This window comes from Leucopleurus acutus (genome assembly GCF_964270905.1).
Source record: "Leucopleurus acutus genome assembly, chromosome: 14".
In the NCBI taxonomy this organism is placed as follows: Eukaryota; Metazoa; Chordata; class Mammalia; order Artiodactyla; family Delphinidae; genus Leucopleurus; species Leucopleurus acutus.
In genome coordinates this window covers 19669938-19686572 of record NC_139156.1, presented here as the reverse complement: position 1 = coordinate 19686572, position 16635 = coordinate 19669938, and the positions used below count along the sequence as shown (strand labels likewise).

At 36.9% G+C, this 16635-nt stretch overlaps 1 protein-coding gene across 3 annotated transcripts in view; it reads left to right on the top strand.

Moving 5' to 3' along the window:
* The window catches only part of MXI1 (MAX interactor 1, dimerization protein), a gene marked incomplete at its 5' end in the record, with an annotated part of 99426 nt that overhangs the window by 48873 nt on the left and 33918 nt on the right, over positions 1 to 16635 (top strand). For all 3 annotated transcript variants that reach the window (XM_082854197.1, XM_082854199.1, XM_082854198.1), the window contains one exon: positions 330 to 359. In XM_082854197.1, the coding sequence (XP_082710323.1) occupies positions 330 to 359 (30 nt within the window). The remainder of the gene's footprint in view (positions 1 to 329; positions 360 to 16635) is intronic.

Sequence of the window (16635 nt, the reverse complement as noted above, 5' to 3'; positions counted from 1 at the left end):
TCTACAAATCAGTAAAACGTAGGACCCTAGAAGTAGGCAAGAGAATACTTGCTAGTATCAATTTTATCAAAAATGACAATGAGATCCTAATTTCAAAATATTTAGAGTTGTTAACTGAAAACAGTATACCTGAATGAACAGTCTTAATGAACATAGACTATTTCTTCTTGATGAGTGAGATAGATAGAAGTCTGACCATGTATTGCATTGTTAAATAAATTAACTGGGTGAATTTATTTAGCAGTACCTAAACTAATCCCCCTTTCTATAGCCTCAGCAACAAAACATGGCTAATACTCCTTTTTTCCCCCTTTTTTCCTCCCTTTTAGGTCTACACACAATGAGCTGGAAAAGAATCGGTGAGTCAGTGATGAGGTGCAGCTTTCATATATGTTAAAAAGCAAACTTAATATTTGACCTGTGAAAATATATTGCATATGTAGTTATAACTTTTTTACATGTGTAACATATCATGGTTCTGATATATGTGTATTCTCTCCAAAAAGTAGTCCCCTTACGCTATCTAAACTGGAAGACATAAATATACTCTAAGTTTATTTGAATTTTGAGTTTATGTTGAGCGTTCTTTATTTCTGTCTCAACGGGTTAATTTTGATAGGCTCATGGCTTAAATATGGTCTTGCTAAAGGATTAGGTTTCTGTAATGTAGCTAATAACTATTATGGCAAATTGTAGGATATTGAATTTCTCTTTCTTTGCAGTTCATTCATTCATTCATTCATGCATTCAACAAATCTTTATCTTGCACCATCTATATGTCAGTGCCAGGCAGGCGTAATGCTTTACATAGTAAATACAAGAATGTGTAAGGCAGTTTCTGACCTTAAGGAATTTATAGCTTCCTGGGAGAGAAAGATAAGTAATTAAAATACTGTATAGTGTGGTAAGTATGATGATACTGTATAGTGTGGTAAGTATGATGATGGAGAAGCAGAGGATGCTGAAAGATCATTTTTGAAGGTCACCTGATTCTCTCTTGAGGGAGTCTTAGAAGGCTTTCCAGAGGATAGTGAGCACTGTTTGTTGAGGAGACTGCAAGAGGTTCAGTATGAGTATAAAAGATGGTAGCATGAGGCAAGCCAGGCCAGATGTTGACAGTTATGCTGAAGAGTTTGGACTTTTTCTGAGAGCAGTAAGCAGTTGAATGATTTTAAAGTGGGTTGTCATATGATCATATTTGGGTTTTGGAAAGATCACTTTGGCTACAGTATAAAGAATTGGCTGATTGGCAGAAGGGATCTCAGAGACAAGAAAACTCTTTGGAGGCCATTGGAACCCTCCAAGGTAAGAGATGATGGTAGCCATTGGAGATAGAAGTAGACAGAATAAAGAAATAGTATGGAATATAATCAATAGAAATTGGTGATTAGTTGGCTATGGAAGGTTAAGTTTTAGATTGTATTATCATTTACTAAAAAAAGGAATATAGGAGGAGGACAAGTTTGGGGGAGAAGATGAGGATTGAATGACTAAATATTCTCTTTTTGGTACGGAGGTTAAAGTAATAAGCAACAAACTGGAATTGTTTATATTAGCCGTTTTTTAAATTATGTAAGTTTCAGATGTACAGCACTGTAATTCGACATCTGTATGCACTAAAAAGTGAACACCATACAGTTGACCACCTTCATCCATTGCACCCTGCCCCACAACCTCCTTCCCCTCTGGTAACCAGTAATCTGTTCTCTGTATCTATAGGTTTGTTTTTTTTTGTTTTGTTTTGTTTTTTTAGATTCCACAGACAAGTGAAATCATAGGTATTTGTCTTTCTCTGTGTGGCTTATTTCACTTAGCATATACCTTCAAGGTCCATTCATGTTGTCACCAATGGCAGAATTTCATTCTTTTTTATGGCTGAGTAGGATTCCCTTGTGTGCATGTATGTGTGTGTGTGTGTATACACACACACATGCCACATCATCCATTAATCCATTGATAGACACTTAGGTTATTTCCATATCTTTACTACTGTAGATAATGCTGCAATGAACATAGGGGTGCATATATCTTTTCAAATCACTGTTTTCCTGTTCTTTGGATAAATACCCAGAAGTAGAATAGCTGGGTGTACCACCCATTTTTGACAGACAAGATCTCTATGACCTTCAACTTTTTGTCCTGCCCTTTTTTAAATAGCAGGGCCCTTACATATTGACTAACCTAACTGCCTCACTGCAGATGGATTTAAATGTCAAATCCTCTTGAAGAGGCTTAGCATTTTCCTCCAGGCTGGCTTAGTGGCTTTTACCACTTTATTTGCACAATGCTCTGTTCCTATCTCCTACTGTAAAACCTAATCAGGTAGTCTTATAATTATCTGTTTATATGTCTCTTTCTGCCAAATGACTATGACTACCTCAAAGGTAGGGATTCTGTTTTGTTCAGTTTTGTATTCTTGGTGTCTAGCATTTGATGCATGTATAGTAGATGGTAGCTTTAATACTGAATGAAGGATAAAACTGGAGCAAAGTTCAGTGGTCTAGTCAAAAATGTTTTGCTAGTTTGAGGCAAAGCAGTTTGGCAGGAAATGTTTTAAAGAGTCTTTTCTGTCTTACATTTCTAGTATATTAAAGGAAGTATCTGGCTAGTTTAAACATGGCAAAAGGACTAAGAAATAACAGCTTTGAAGATACTAAAAATAAAACCTTCTCTTGACCTTTAGAGCACAGAGTGTATTTTTGGGCCATATGTTTTAAATACTGGTAAACATGTGGCTTTTATAATTATTTCACCCACATGAATGTGGCCCTTGAGAGACCCTCATTGGAAATCTAGCAAAAACCTTTGTTTAACACGAGAGTAAAGAGACTGTTTAGTAAAGTATTTGGAATTGAGCTTTTAAAACCTTTGAGTAAATTTCATTCAATGCATTCTGTATATCAATTCTGACTTATTGATAACCTTATCACTCATAGTATTACTTTGATATGCCCTGTAACTTGTTTAATCTCATATTTGTCTATAGCACTGGAGTAGCATGTGTGGCTTTTATCACCTGGACTGTACCTGATCTCTGCTCTCTCCAGTGAAGGCTTTTTGTTCCCATTTTATTTACTTAGGTCTAAGACTTTCTGGCTGGTTTCCTACCCTACCTCTCTTAAGGCATGGTTCACTTATCCTTTTCTGTCCTCTTCTGATAGTCCTAGATGTCTTTATTTCTCAAATTATGTCTTCTCCTCTCTCCCGTCTTCCCTCCTTTCGTCCTCCCTCCCTCTCTTCTTTGAGGTTGAAAGGTAATATAGAATTAACCTTTCCAAGATATATTTGTTTTTAAAAGGGATATTTATCAATATAAATAAATCTCTAATTTAGTGGAATGTGTCAGAGGATGAGTGTTAAAGGAAGAATCCAATTGAATAACCTATACTCCCCTCCTGAAAAGTGGATCTAACAAGAAAACAAATATTGGTAGACACAGGATGATTTAAAGGGAGGGGTGGGGGGATGTTTTAGCCAAAGAGCAGGAAAGCAGCACAAGAATATTTTTAATATTTAAGCCTGTATTGCTATTACACTTTTTAGGCCCCCACCCAGTTCTATTTAATGATCCTTTTTTCTAAGGCACTGTTTTTATTTGACATATTAAATAAAAAGTTAACGTAGATTTGGCATCCTTTAAAATAAATAGAATTTTGGCTTTACCTTTCATTTGCTTTTGAGTGTGAGCTTATAGGAGGAAAGTAATTCACTGCCAAAAGAGTGATTTGATTTTGTTTTCATTCTGAAAACATATCCCTGAAGCAAGTCATATTTTTGAAATTTTGCTGCTCTACATACAATATGTTCATATCAAAAGTTTTTTTAAAAAGTTTAGTTCTAAAATCTTGCATATAAAGCTACTCCAAGTTAGTGGGGTTTTTTTACTGGGGCAATGCAGTGAGAATTAGAGTAGATGATTTTAAATTGTTAGTGAAAGACAGAGTAATTCCAGATGGCTATCATTTTTTTAAAATTTATCTATTTATTTATTTACTTTTGGCTGAGGTGGGTCTTTGTTGCTGCTTGCGGGCTTTCTCTAGTTGCAGAGAGCGGGGGCTACTGTTCATTGCGGTGCGCGGGCTTTTCATTGTGGTGGCTTCTCTTTGTCGCGGAGCACGGCCTCTAGGCACACGGTAGTTGTGGTACTTCAGTAGTTGTGGCTTCAGTAGTGGTACTTCAGTAGTTGTGACTCTCGGGCTCAGTAGTTGTGGCTCGTGGGCTCTAGAGCGCAGGCTTAGTAGTTGTGGCACACAGGCCCAGTTGCTTGTGGCATGTGAAATCTTCCTGGACCAGGGCTCGAACCCATGTCCCCTGCATTGGCAGGCAGATTCTTAACCACTGTGCCACCAGAGAAGTCCCCAGATGGCTATCTTAAACAGAGCCCTAAGATTGTTGAAGCCCTGGGTCTGGCCTTGAGGAGACAATAGCCAACAAATGTTGAGGTTCGTACTCCCAGATTTCAGAGGGTCTGGCGAGCACAGAGTAGTTTGCTCTGGCCCACAATTACCCCAAGATGCCTATAGCCCATTAGGGAGCTTTTAGGTAGTTTCAGACCTGATAAGGAAATTCAGATTCTTTCTTGGATAGGTTCTGGGTTTCTTTTTCTGCCTAAAACCTTGATGGTTACACTGAGCCTGGTCTAGGTGGTACAGAACATTTGTTACCTGTGTATTCACCCTGTCCCTCTAGACCTACAAGAGGTCGTAACAGGCTCAGGAGGTAGAAGTAAAGGGAAGTAGAATACCTTTAGCTGTTCTGCATTCCTCAGGAGCCTATGTGAATCATCTCATGGTAAAATTAATTTTATTTCTGAGTCTTTGAGATTTGAAAATCAAGAATTTACATTGCCCCATTGGCTTATCTTATAAGTTGGGTCCTTTGCCAGAGAAGAAACCATTCAGTACAGATTTTAGATCACTTCATTGCTTTTTCATTTTCTTATTTCAGATTACTAAAGATGTTTTTGAAAGAGTCAACAACTTTAATAGGACTTTAATGATCAAGAACCTTAGTGCTGACAGCAGGAGAGGCCCTTTAACCTTAATAGTTGTCATTCCATTGAAACAAAAGGCTTACTCTTATCCCCACTTTGGCAAAGCTAAAAGGACCATATGAGGACACTGGACTTACAATGCCTTCCTAGGCAGAGCAGAAGTACCCCGAGTATTTGTGATAAAAGAGAACATGCCCAGTGAATGGTAATCGGTGTCCTCCCTATAGAGATTTTCTTATACCTCTGAAGGAATGGTGAAAATGAGCATTTATTGAGTACTTACTGTGTCCTCCCACTATGCAAAACCATTGTTTAATCCTGTAAGGTAGGAAGGCAGAAAGTATAGATCAAAGTGTTATTAAAAACTAGTCATTTTGGGCTTCCCTGGTGGCGCAGTGGTTGAGAGGCCGCCTGCCGATGCAGGGGACGCAGGTTCGTGCCCCGGGCCGGGAAGATCCCACATGCCGCGGAGCGGCTGGGCCCGTGAGCCATGGCTGCTGAGCCTGCGCGTCCGGAGCCTGTGCTCCGCAACGGGAGAGGCCACAACAGTGAGAGGCCCGCGTACCGCAAAAAAAAAAAAAAAACTAGCCATTTTGACCATCATAACTACAGTTTGAAACAAGCTGATGGGAACACAAAACAGTCAATCATCGTATCTGATCATAAATATGATAGCTATGTGTAATATCAGTCTTTCTCTTCAGTAAGGATTAATAAATACTGTGTTTGGCATCATGGTACATAAAATGAAGTATAATATACCCTGTCCTATCCTTAAGGTTAAGGCCATTGTAGTTTGGTAGTTATAAGTTGCCTCTTTCAATACCAGGATATGTATGATATGTTAACAATTAATGTGTAGAAGGATGCATTAAAATTGTTTTTCAACCTGAAGGTTGAAACCCATTAAGTAGTCTATGCAGTCATTTTAGTGAGTCATTTGAAAAAGAAGTAAAATAGAATAGAAGATACCAAAGTGCGTTGCTTGAAGTAAAGTTAAATGTAGAATTGTGAAACTTGTATATACTGGCTCGTGATGTAAAAATGCTGTGGTCATGGTCAAACAGCTAATGCCTGGATAGTCAAGGAGAATGTATCCTGAGCCATGAGGAAGCGAGAGACTTTGAATCTAAGGAAAGAATAAGGAAAGGGGTCAGAGCCATGGAAGCAGGAAGGTGGCATCATAAGCTCTGTCCAGGAAAGAGTGAGTAGCCCATATATAGTGGAAGAGTAGAGTCTATCAAATTGGTGTTGGGAAATGAGGCCAGAAAGGTGGTTTGATATTAGACTGCAGTGTTATTGAATGTCAAGGAAGTTGGATTTTATTTTGTTGGTAGTAGTGAGTTTTTGAGACTGTTGATCAAAACATACACATACAAACTCACACACGCACGCACAGACATGCGCCCATATGCACACATACTCTAGCTGTGAAATCAGGGAGACTGGTTTGGATATTCTGAAGTAGCCCAGGTAGGAGAAGGATATAAGAACCAGCATTCAGTTGATGGAATTAGGAATAGAAAGGGACAGAGCAGACTAAGAAACAGTGTAAAGAAAGAATATTATTTTCCGTTAACTGCTACTATTCATTCCTTCTTACGTTTCATTCTTTACATAGCAGCAAGAGTAATCTTCTTAAAGGATATATCACGTCATGCCATTTCTGTTTACAGTCCTCCACTGGCTTCCTATTGCAACTAGATAAAATCTATGGCCAACAAAGTCCTACCACTCTATCCCTCATCTCCTATGGTCCAGCTGGCACTGTTTTCTTTCTTTTTCTCAAACACACCATGTTTATTTCCATCTTAGGGCTTTTGTACATGCTGTTTCTTCTGCTTGGAAAGCCCTTGCTCTAGTCTTTCATCATTATTTCGTTCTCAGTTTTCAGGTCATCTCCTTAGAGAACAGTATTTGCCCCCCAGTCACTTTCTATCCCATTGCCTTTTCTGTCACCTTAACATTTATCTCTGTATGAATTATTTATTTGTTTGAGTTATTTGACTTCTTTTACTAGAAGATAAGTTTCAGGAAGGCAGAGACTTTGTCTTATTTACCCTTAGCAGGTAGCAGTCATTCATTAAATGTTCACTGAATGAATAAATGATTAAATGTACTATTGAGCATATCTATAATCAATATGTTATTTATTGAATTATAATGACTTAAGTGAAAAATGACAAATATATAAAATACTCTTGAGAGCTCAGAAGACATATTATGATAATAAAACAATTTCATAGGAGGTAAATGGAAAACTTAGTGAATTCTTAAAATGTTAATAAATTATATGGAAAAAACTTGATAACTGGCAACATACTAAAGGATTTTTACGATGCAGAACTTTATCCTGCTCATAAGAAGAGAATCGGTAACTTTTTTTTAGAAGCTAATTGATTCTTTCAGTTCATTAAGATATCACATAGCACACTAAAAAAAAGACAGGTAATTTTTTAAAGGGGAGCAGTTTACCTGACGGAGTTTATGCTGCACTGGTGAGGTCTTTACTCTTTTCTCATTCCATGACTTGAAAATGGTTAAGCATTTTTTGAGGTAAAGATTTATGTATAGTTGGAGACTAGAATATCATAAATAATTTCAACTTTTTTGTGTTAGAATTTTTGGTGTATTATGTTTATCTCAGTGGTTTGGACATGATAATGAATACAGTTTTTTTTTAGACTATATACATGTCCTCATTTGACATGGACTTTTTTTTTTTTTTTTTTTGGCAGTACGCGGGCCTCTCACTGTTGTGGCCTCTCCCGTTGCGGAGCACAGGCTCCGGATGTGCTGGCTCAGCGGCCATGGCTCACGGGCCCAGCCGCTCCGCGGCATGTGGGATCTTTCCACACCGGGGCACGAACCCGCGTCCTCTGCATTGACAGGCAGACTCTCAACCACTGCGCCACCAGGGAAGCCCTGACATGGACATTTTGACAGAGTGATTGTTTTGGTCTACATTATCTTAGAACAAGACATAAGAGTAAATCTTTGACCGTGGGTTAGGCAGTTGTTTCTTAGTGTATCACCTGACTATTTAGGGTTCCTTGGCAGGAAGAGCATACCTTAAATGGTTTTAGCTGCGTATTTTGGGTGCTTTAATGACACTTGTTTAAAAAGAACATATGCTTTTATGTACAGTGTACACATTCTAGAAAAAATACATTTGTTAGGAGGAAAAACAACTTGCAAGATTGGTTTGGTAGAACTTTCATTAAAACTCTTATCTCAACTAATATTGAAGGATATTTGCTTGCATTAAAAACAGGTTATGTGGGACTTCCCTGGTGGCGCAGTGGTTAAGAATCTGCCTGCCAATGCACGCAGGACACGGGTTCGAGCCCTGGTCCGGAAAGATCCCACATGTCGTGGAGCAACTAAGCCCGTGTGCCACAACTACTGAGCCTGAACTCTAGAGCTCTCAAGCCACAACTACTGAGCTTGCGTGCCACAACTACTGAAGACCACGTGCCTAGAGTCCATACTCCACAACACAAGAGAAGCCACTGCAGTGAGAAGCCCACGCACCGCAACAAAGAGTAGTCCCCACTCACCACAACTAGAGAAAGCCCATGCACAGCAATGAAGGCTCAATGCAGCCAAAAATAAATACATTAATTAATTTAAAAAAAAAAGTTATGTAGTTAAGGAAACTATACCTTTATTGTAGGTTTGAAATATATAACTGCAGCTGGATCAAAAGTCTGTAGTTTTCGATTGGGTCCAGTAATTCTGGAAAGTTCAGTTGAAAGTTTTTCTTAGCCTTGGTTTATTACTAAGATATAAATTTCATTATGAAAATACCTTATAGTAACTTCCTTAGACTGATAAAAAGGTCATTTATGAAAAACCCACAGCTAACATTGTACTTAATGGTAAAAGACTAAATTCTTTCCCCTAAGATCAGGAGTAAGACAAATATGTCTGCTCTCATGCCTTCTACTCAACATTGTACTGGAGGTTCTAGCCAAGACATTTAGGTGAGAGAAAGAAATAAAAGGCATTCAGATTGGAAAGGAAGAAGTAAAACCATTTCTACTTGCAGATATCATAGTCTTGTCTTATGTATAGAAAATCCTAAGGAATACACATAAAAAAACTAGAGTTCATTAAAAAATTTAGCAAAGTTGCAGGGTTGAGGATTGCCACACAAAAACCAGTTCTGTTTCTGTAGATAAGCAGTGAACAATCTGAAAATGAGTTTAAGAAAACAATTCTATTAACAATAGCATCTAAAAAAATCAAATACTTAGGAATAAACTTAACAAGGGAGGTGAAAGATTTGTACACTGAAAAGTACAAAACACTGTTTAAAGAAATTAAAGAAGACCTTAGCTGGCGAGAGATCCTGTGTTTATGGATTGGAAGACTTAATACTGTAGTACTCCCCATATTGATCTGCAGATTCAATGCAAGCACTGTCAAAATCCCAGCTTCTTTTTTTAGCAGGGATTTACAACTAATCCTAAAGTTCATATGGAAATGCATAATACCCAGAGTGGCCAAAGCATTCTTGAAAAGAACGAAGTTGGAAGATTCATACTTCCCAATTTCAAAACTTACCACAAGACAGTGTGGTATTGATCTAAGTATTCTTATACTTACAGACTTTTAGATCGATGGAATAGATTCCAGAAACAATCCCTCATATTTATGGTAAATTAGTTTTCGACAGGGATGCCAAGACAATTCAATGTCTTTTCAACAAATGGCGCTGATACAACTGGATATCTATATGCAAAATAATGAAGTTAGATCCCTATCTCACACCATATACACAGATGAACTCAAAATGAATCACAGACCTGAATTTAAGATATAAAACTGTTATAAAATTCTTAGAAGAAAACCTGAGAGTAAATATTTGTGACTTTGGCCTAGGCAATGGTTTCTTACATAAGACACCAGCAGCACAAGCAACACAAGAAAAAATAGATACATAGGACTTTATCGAAATTTAAAACATTTGTGCTTCAAAAGACACCATCAAGAAAGTGAAGACAAATTACAGAATGGGAGAAAATACTTGCAAAACATATATCTGTTAAGAGACTTGTATCCAGAATATATGAAAAACTCTTACAACTAAACAATAAAAAGACAACCCAATATAAAAATGGGCAAAGGATTTGAACAGATATACAAAGGGTCAATAAGCACATGAAAAGATGCTCAACATCATAATCATTGGGGAAATGCAAATCAAAACTATTGAGATACCACTTCACCACTCACTAAAATGGCTAATTGCTTACCAACTTTGTGATCATCCTTTCATCATACCAGTCACCATTGGCTGGGGAAAAGGTCTGAAAAAGTCTACTGACCTCACAGTTTGGCACTTAAAAAGTGCTGATTTCATCATTGTCTGATGGCATTGCACAAATGACTCAACACTTTACAACTGCTTAAGATGTGTAATTAACCACAGATAAATTTCCAATATATTATATGGTGTTACTACCTAATGTGGTTCAAGTACTTGATAATGAGGAAAGATTGAGTTCTGTAACATGTAAAAAGAGAATATTTAAAGATTTTTCAGAACCTCTAATTAACAATGAAATTTAACAAAATTAAGACCATATATTGAAAGAATATAGTAACTGTATCAGTTTCTCTTAAGGTATACTAAAATATAACTTGATTGTATTTGTCAGACCTTGAACAACAAAATTTTAAAAGTATAGCTGTCGGGGGGCTTCCCTGGTGGCGCAGTGGTTAAGAATCTGCCTGCCAATGCAGGGGACATGGGTTCAAGCCCTGGTCCGGAAAGATCCCACATGCCACACAGCAGCTAAGCCTGTGCGCCACAGCTACTGAGCCTGCACTCTAGAGCTCGCAAGCCACAACTACTGAGCCCAAGTGCCACAACTGCTGAAACCTATGTGCCTAGAGCCGGTGCTCCACAACAAGGAGAAGCCACCACAATGAGAAGCCCACATACCGCAACGAAGAGTAGCCCTTGCTCACCGCAACTAGAGAAAGCCCACGCACAGTAACAAAGACCCAATGCAGCCAAACATAAATAAGTAAATAAATATATATATCTATATATATTTTTAAAGCACAGTTCTTTGGAGGATTTTTTGAAGAAAAAGTATAGCTGTGGAGGGAAGGAGAAACGTCATTGTCCAGATAGCAGGAAATAGCTACGGATCTAGTTTTCTGATTAGGCAAGTAAAAATGATGGCTGTTTCCTCTTTTTAGTCTAAAGATGGAAAACTGGCCCTTATTTTTTAAATTCATGTAAAAGTCCCTGAAGAAGTTAATTTTATTTTTTGTACTTTTTTATACAGTAGGAGTCCAGTTACAGTACTGAGTTATCGAGGGTAACTATAGAACCCTAAAAAAGTAGCTATGCACTGGAAAGTAGGGGACACATATTTAATAGAATTTGGCGACTTATGAAACTATAGAACCAGGTATATAGAGATGTTAACATTATCAAACAGTATGCAGAGTAACATCATCATTTGTCAGAGACATGTAATGGATGCATTTATTGTTGTATGCAAGTAAATGAATATTTTAACTGTAGTTTTATAGGGGTAGGAATGCTGAAAACTGTAGACAAACTAAAAATAGCTGTCCAAGTGCAGAGATAGGCACCTGTTAGAGTTCAATTCAATTATAGTTGAATGTTATATGAGATAGAGATGAAGTAATGGGTGGGTTTTAGAGGTAAAATTTATGGTTAATAGAGGAAGCATAGCCAGGATAAAATTACACATCTAAAATGCAGCCTATACAGTGAAGTCATTGCAGCAGTGTCTAGACAGATTCACAGTTTCTATATTGACCTTTGTTAGAAATAGCTCATTAAGGCTAAGCTTTCTATTCCCTGACTCAGGCTGCAAGGTGACAGAGACTGACTCAGACAAGGACTGCATTCTAGAAACTAAGTGTTCTCAGAACTTCAGTTATCCAATTCCTAAAGTTTAAATCAATTCTACAGATGATACCTGGGAAGAGATGAGATCATTAGGTTTTAAAAATAACCAAGAAATATTATAACTTGAAACTCAGATTCTAAAATTATGTCTATAAATAAATAAGTTAGACTTTAAATAATTGACATGGTGAGTATTATAGTGAAGGTGTAGTAGCTTTTTATCCAAGTGATTGCAGAGTGTGTATCTCAGGGCAACTGTAACTTGTTTAGGGAAACACTTCCTCTCAAACTATGAATTTGTAATTTAAAGAGGAATAGTAATAGATTTTCCTGATATATTTTAGATGATGCAGTGTACAAGAATTTATTTTGTGGCAGCTTTAAGGAATGTGTTTGATCCATAAAACTGGGTATACCTTTTACACCGATGTTCATAATAATTATACAGCAGCAGAATTTCACTAGATTTTAAGGCAGTGTGCTGTTTTGCTAAATTCTTTTGTTGCATACAGTAATTAATGCAGTGTAAATGCTCTGATAAATATTGGTTTAATAATAATAACAACTGCAATTCAAATAGTTTTTCTTAAACTGTCATCTTCTTCATGTAAAGAAATTTCTATTTTGGTACAAATTTTGGCAGTTAAAGCATGCCAAGGGCTTCCCTGGTGGCGCAGTGGTTGAGAATCCGCCTGCCGATGCAGGGGACACGGGTTCGTGCCCCGGTCTGGAAAGATCCCACATGCCGCGGAGTGGCTGGGCCCGTGAGCCATGGCCACTAAGCCTGCGCCTCCGGAGCCTGTGCTCCACAACGGGAGAGGCCACAGCAGTGAGAGGCCCGCGTACCGCAAAAAAAAAAGCATGCCAAGAGGTACATCAGTGAGACATCTTTTTATTACATTAGACACTTTTTTAGTATCTTCAATTTATTTACTTTTAAAAATGAAGAGATTGAGACCATTTGATACGTTTTAGCTGTTGCAGAGAAGAGGATAGTTATTTTGTACATGCTTATCTTTTTCTGTGCATTCTAGTGAATAATGCCAGTTGCAAGTCCCATGGGTGTTGAGTGAAAAACCACAGTTCTAAAGGAGAATTCGGTAATAAGAATAGAATTTTCTAATATGGTTACTTGCTAACCTTTTTTTTTTTTTTTTTTTTGCCGCACTGTGCAGCATGCGGGATCTTAGTTCCCTGACCAGGGATTGAACCCATGCCTCCTGCAGTAGAAGCGAGGGTTCTTAACCACTGAACCATCAGGGAAGCCCACTAACCAGCTGTTTTTTTTTTTTTTTTTTTTTTACTAACCAGCTTTTGAAGGCAAATTTGCTTGGAAAATAATTGATTCAGCCCTAGGACAACCACATGACATATTGCTTATATTCATATCTTCTAAATCAAGAGAAGTTGAAACTTTGTGAACTAATAAGTATGAATGACTTCCTTTTTTTGTTGTTATTTTGGGGAAAGCTAATAGAGAAAGGTAGATTTTAATACTAAATGTGATTTAGGAGCTAAATTGTCAAAAAGGATACCTGTAATCCAACACAGATGACTTCTTTGGGGGTATGTAATGCATTGATGTGAGAATTGTACCAGAAGTTAGAAGATAATAATTTTTCTTTTCATCTCTACTACTGGTAGAATAACTTTTCTTTTCATCTCTACTAGTGTTAAGTTGTGGATATTATAAGTTAACTAAATTCTTGGGGTCTTGCTTTCCTTAGCTGTAAAAATGAGGGGACCTAGATGATCTCTGATTCCCTTCCTACGTGAAAAGTTTTATAGTTTGTGAATTTTTTAAGTTCAATAATTATAGGCATATTAAAAACTTAAATATTATTCTGCTATCTCCAAAACATATATGTATGTATGTATGTATGTAAATACCCCCCCACACACACAAGATTAAAGAGCAGCTGGAAAAATGAGCTTAGAACCTCATCTCATTCAAACTTGAGCTCTATAAAATATCTATAGATTATTTTAACACATGGTGCTATAGCTACAATAAAAGCTTATTTTGTAACAAGTACTTATTTTATAATGATAAATAGTATATATTTCTGTAAAACTAGAACTTGCCTTAAGAAGCATATGTGTCGTTTATAACTAATATAAACACATTCCTCAAAGCTGAATATACACATAAATATAGATATGAGTTCTGAGATTTAAATACTAATGAATATTAGGACCTTGTCCCTTTTGGAAAAATACTTACCATTGACTCACTAAGGAAATGTAATGAGTTAATCTGTAAATATTATTGTGCTAAATCCTGGTCACTTTTTTTTTTTAATTTTGTATTCTCTGACAAATTTAAGTTTACATTTGCTCAGGCTCCAGAAATCTGGTTTTGTGTTTGTAACTGTATTGTATTGCTATATCTAATCAGTCATTTTAATAGGCCCCACTGATCATTAGATGAGGGGTGTCATACCAGGAGGAAAAAGCACACTGCTGTTACACAAAACTCCAGGGAAGGGCAGCTTAGCTTATTTAAAACATTTGTCTATAAACATCCGAAGAGGAAGTAGGTAGGTATATTGGGATCTTTCTTCCTTACCATTTGGACGAAGTAGCTTTTCAATAATGTCCTCACTGCTTTGATAGTCTGCCAAATCCGTCCCTAATTTTAGGACATCTCCACTGTTTATTTTTTTTCCTCTTCAGAGTTGGTAAAGTTTGCTAGAAATCAGAGCTGTGCTGACAGGGTCCACTAGAAACTTATGCTGTCTTCAAATGTAACATTATGGGTCGGTTATTCTCACTTCTTATTGTGTCTCTATAGCATTTATCACAGTGACTATTCAAACCCTTCTAAAAAAATCCTTTCAGCAGAGTGTGGGGTAAAAACTCAAAGCTAGGGGTCATCAAAATCACATTCTAGATTACAGATAAGACCTTAGTTTCTCTAAAATCTGGAAGTATAAGTGATGATCTTTAAGATCCCGTCTAGTCTGAAAAAAATTATGAGATCTGAAACACCCAATTCCACTTTTTACTGTCAGATCTAGTTTGTGAACCAAGGGCTAGGACTCATATCTCCCAATTCCTAGTCTTAAAGCTACTTGCGGTATATTATTATGACTCCCGTTTCCTCCTTTGCTGAAAATAAGAACTCCTGGTTTGAACTTCTTCATCTTCCTCTTTATTTTCTACCTTCATGCTTTTGGCTCAGATTCCTTCCTTCCACCCCCACCCCCACACTCCCCTTTTAAACTTCTAATGCACAGAGAGGGATGAATAAGAATAACAAAAATGTTTATAATAACCTCAAATTAGAAGTAACATGGCTATTGTAAATAGAGCTGCAATGAACTAAATAGAGCCGCAATGAATAGCCAGGACATGGAAGCAACCTAAGTGTCCATCAACAGATGAATGGATAAAGAAGATGTGGCACATGCATACAATGGAATATTACTCAGCCATAAAAAGAAATGAAATTGAGTTATTTGTAGTGAGGTGGATGGACCTAGAGTCTGTCATACAGAGTGAAGTAAGTCAGAAAGAGAAAAACAAATACCATATGCTAACACATATATATGGAATCTAAAAAAAAAAATGGTTATGAAGAACCTAGGGACAGGACAGGAATAATGACGCGGAGGTAGAGAATGGACTTGAGGACACGGGGAGGGGGAAGGGTAAGCTGGGAAGAAGTGAGAGAGTGGCATGGACATATATACACTACCAAATGTAAAATAGATAGCTAGTGGGAAGCAGCTGCATAGCACAGGGAGGTCAGCTCACTGCTTTGTGACCACCTAGAGGGGTGGGATAGGGAGAGTGGGAGGGAGACTCAAGAGGAAGGGGATATGGGGATATATGTATATGTATAGCTAATTCACTTTGTTATAAAGCAGAAACTAACACACCATTGTAAAGCAATTATACTCCAATAAAGATGTTAAAAAATTTAAACAGTTGATTAATGTAATAGCATAAATTCTCCTAAAATTAATATATATTGATAGATGTCCTATAATATTTTTTGCTAAACTGCCAGCTTTTTAAAAAGATTTGAATGAAATGTTCCTAAGAGTCATATGGAAAAATAAATGCCCAAGTATATCCAATAAATTATTTCCATGTTAAAAAAAAAGAAAGAGGAAATAACATGAATTCCTATCAAAAGGGGTATGGCTAAGTAAATAATAATACATCTGTACCTTGTATCGGGTGAAAAGAATGATATAGATTTCTATGTGTATATGTGGAAAGATTTCAAAGACATACTAAGTGAAAAAAAGCAAATTGAAAAATGGTATTACCAGTATGATCTCATTTATGTTAAAAATAACACAATCAAATGTGTAAATACATTGGAAAAGTTTTGGAAAGATACATGTCAAACTGAAACACTTGTTGCCTCTGGGGAGGGGAGTGAGAATCAAGGAGAAACTATCATGTTGATTTTGTTAGAATTTCTGTAGTAAGAGTGTATTACTTGTGAACTTAAAGATTTTTTTGAAAGGCAATAAATGTAATTCTACCTATACATTTCCATAGATAATAAAGCTAGAAGGATTCTTAGAAAATCATCTAGTCTAGTATTCTTATTTAATGGATAAGGAAAACTAAGTTCCTCCAAGTTTTATACTCCACCAAGCTAATGACAAAGTCAGGATGAGAATCTAGATTTTCTGATTCCCAAAGACGAACTTTTTCACACTGCCTTCAAGGTGTAGCTAAAATATGTTTTTCACGAAGTCTTTTCTGTTTATCCAAAATG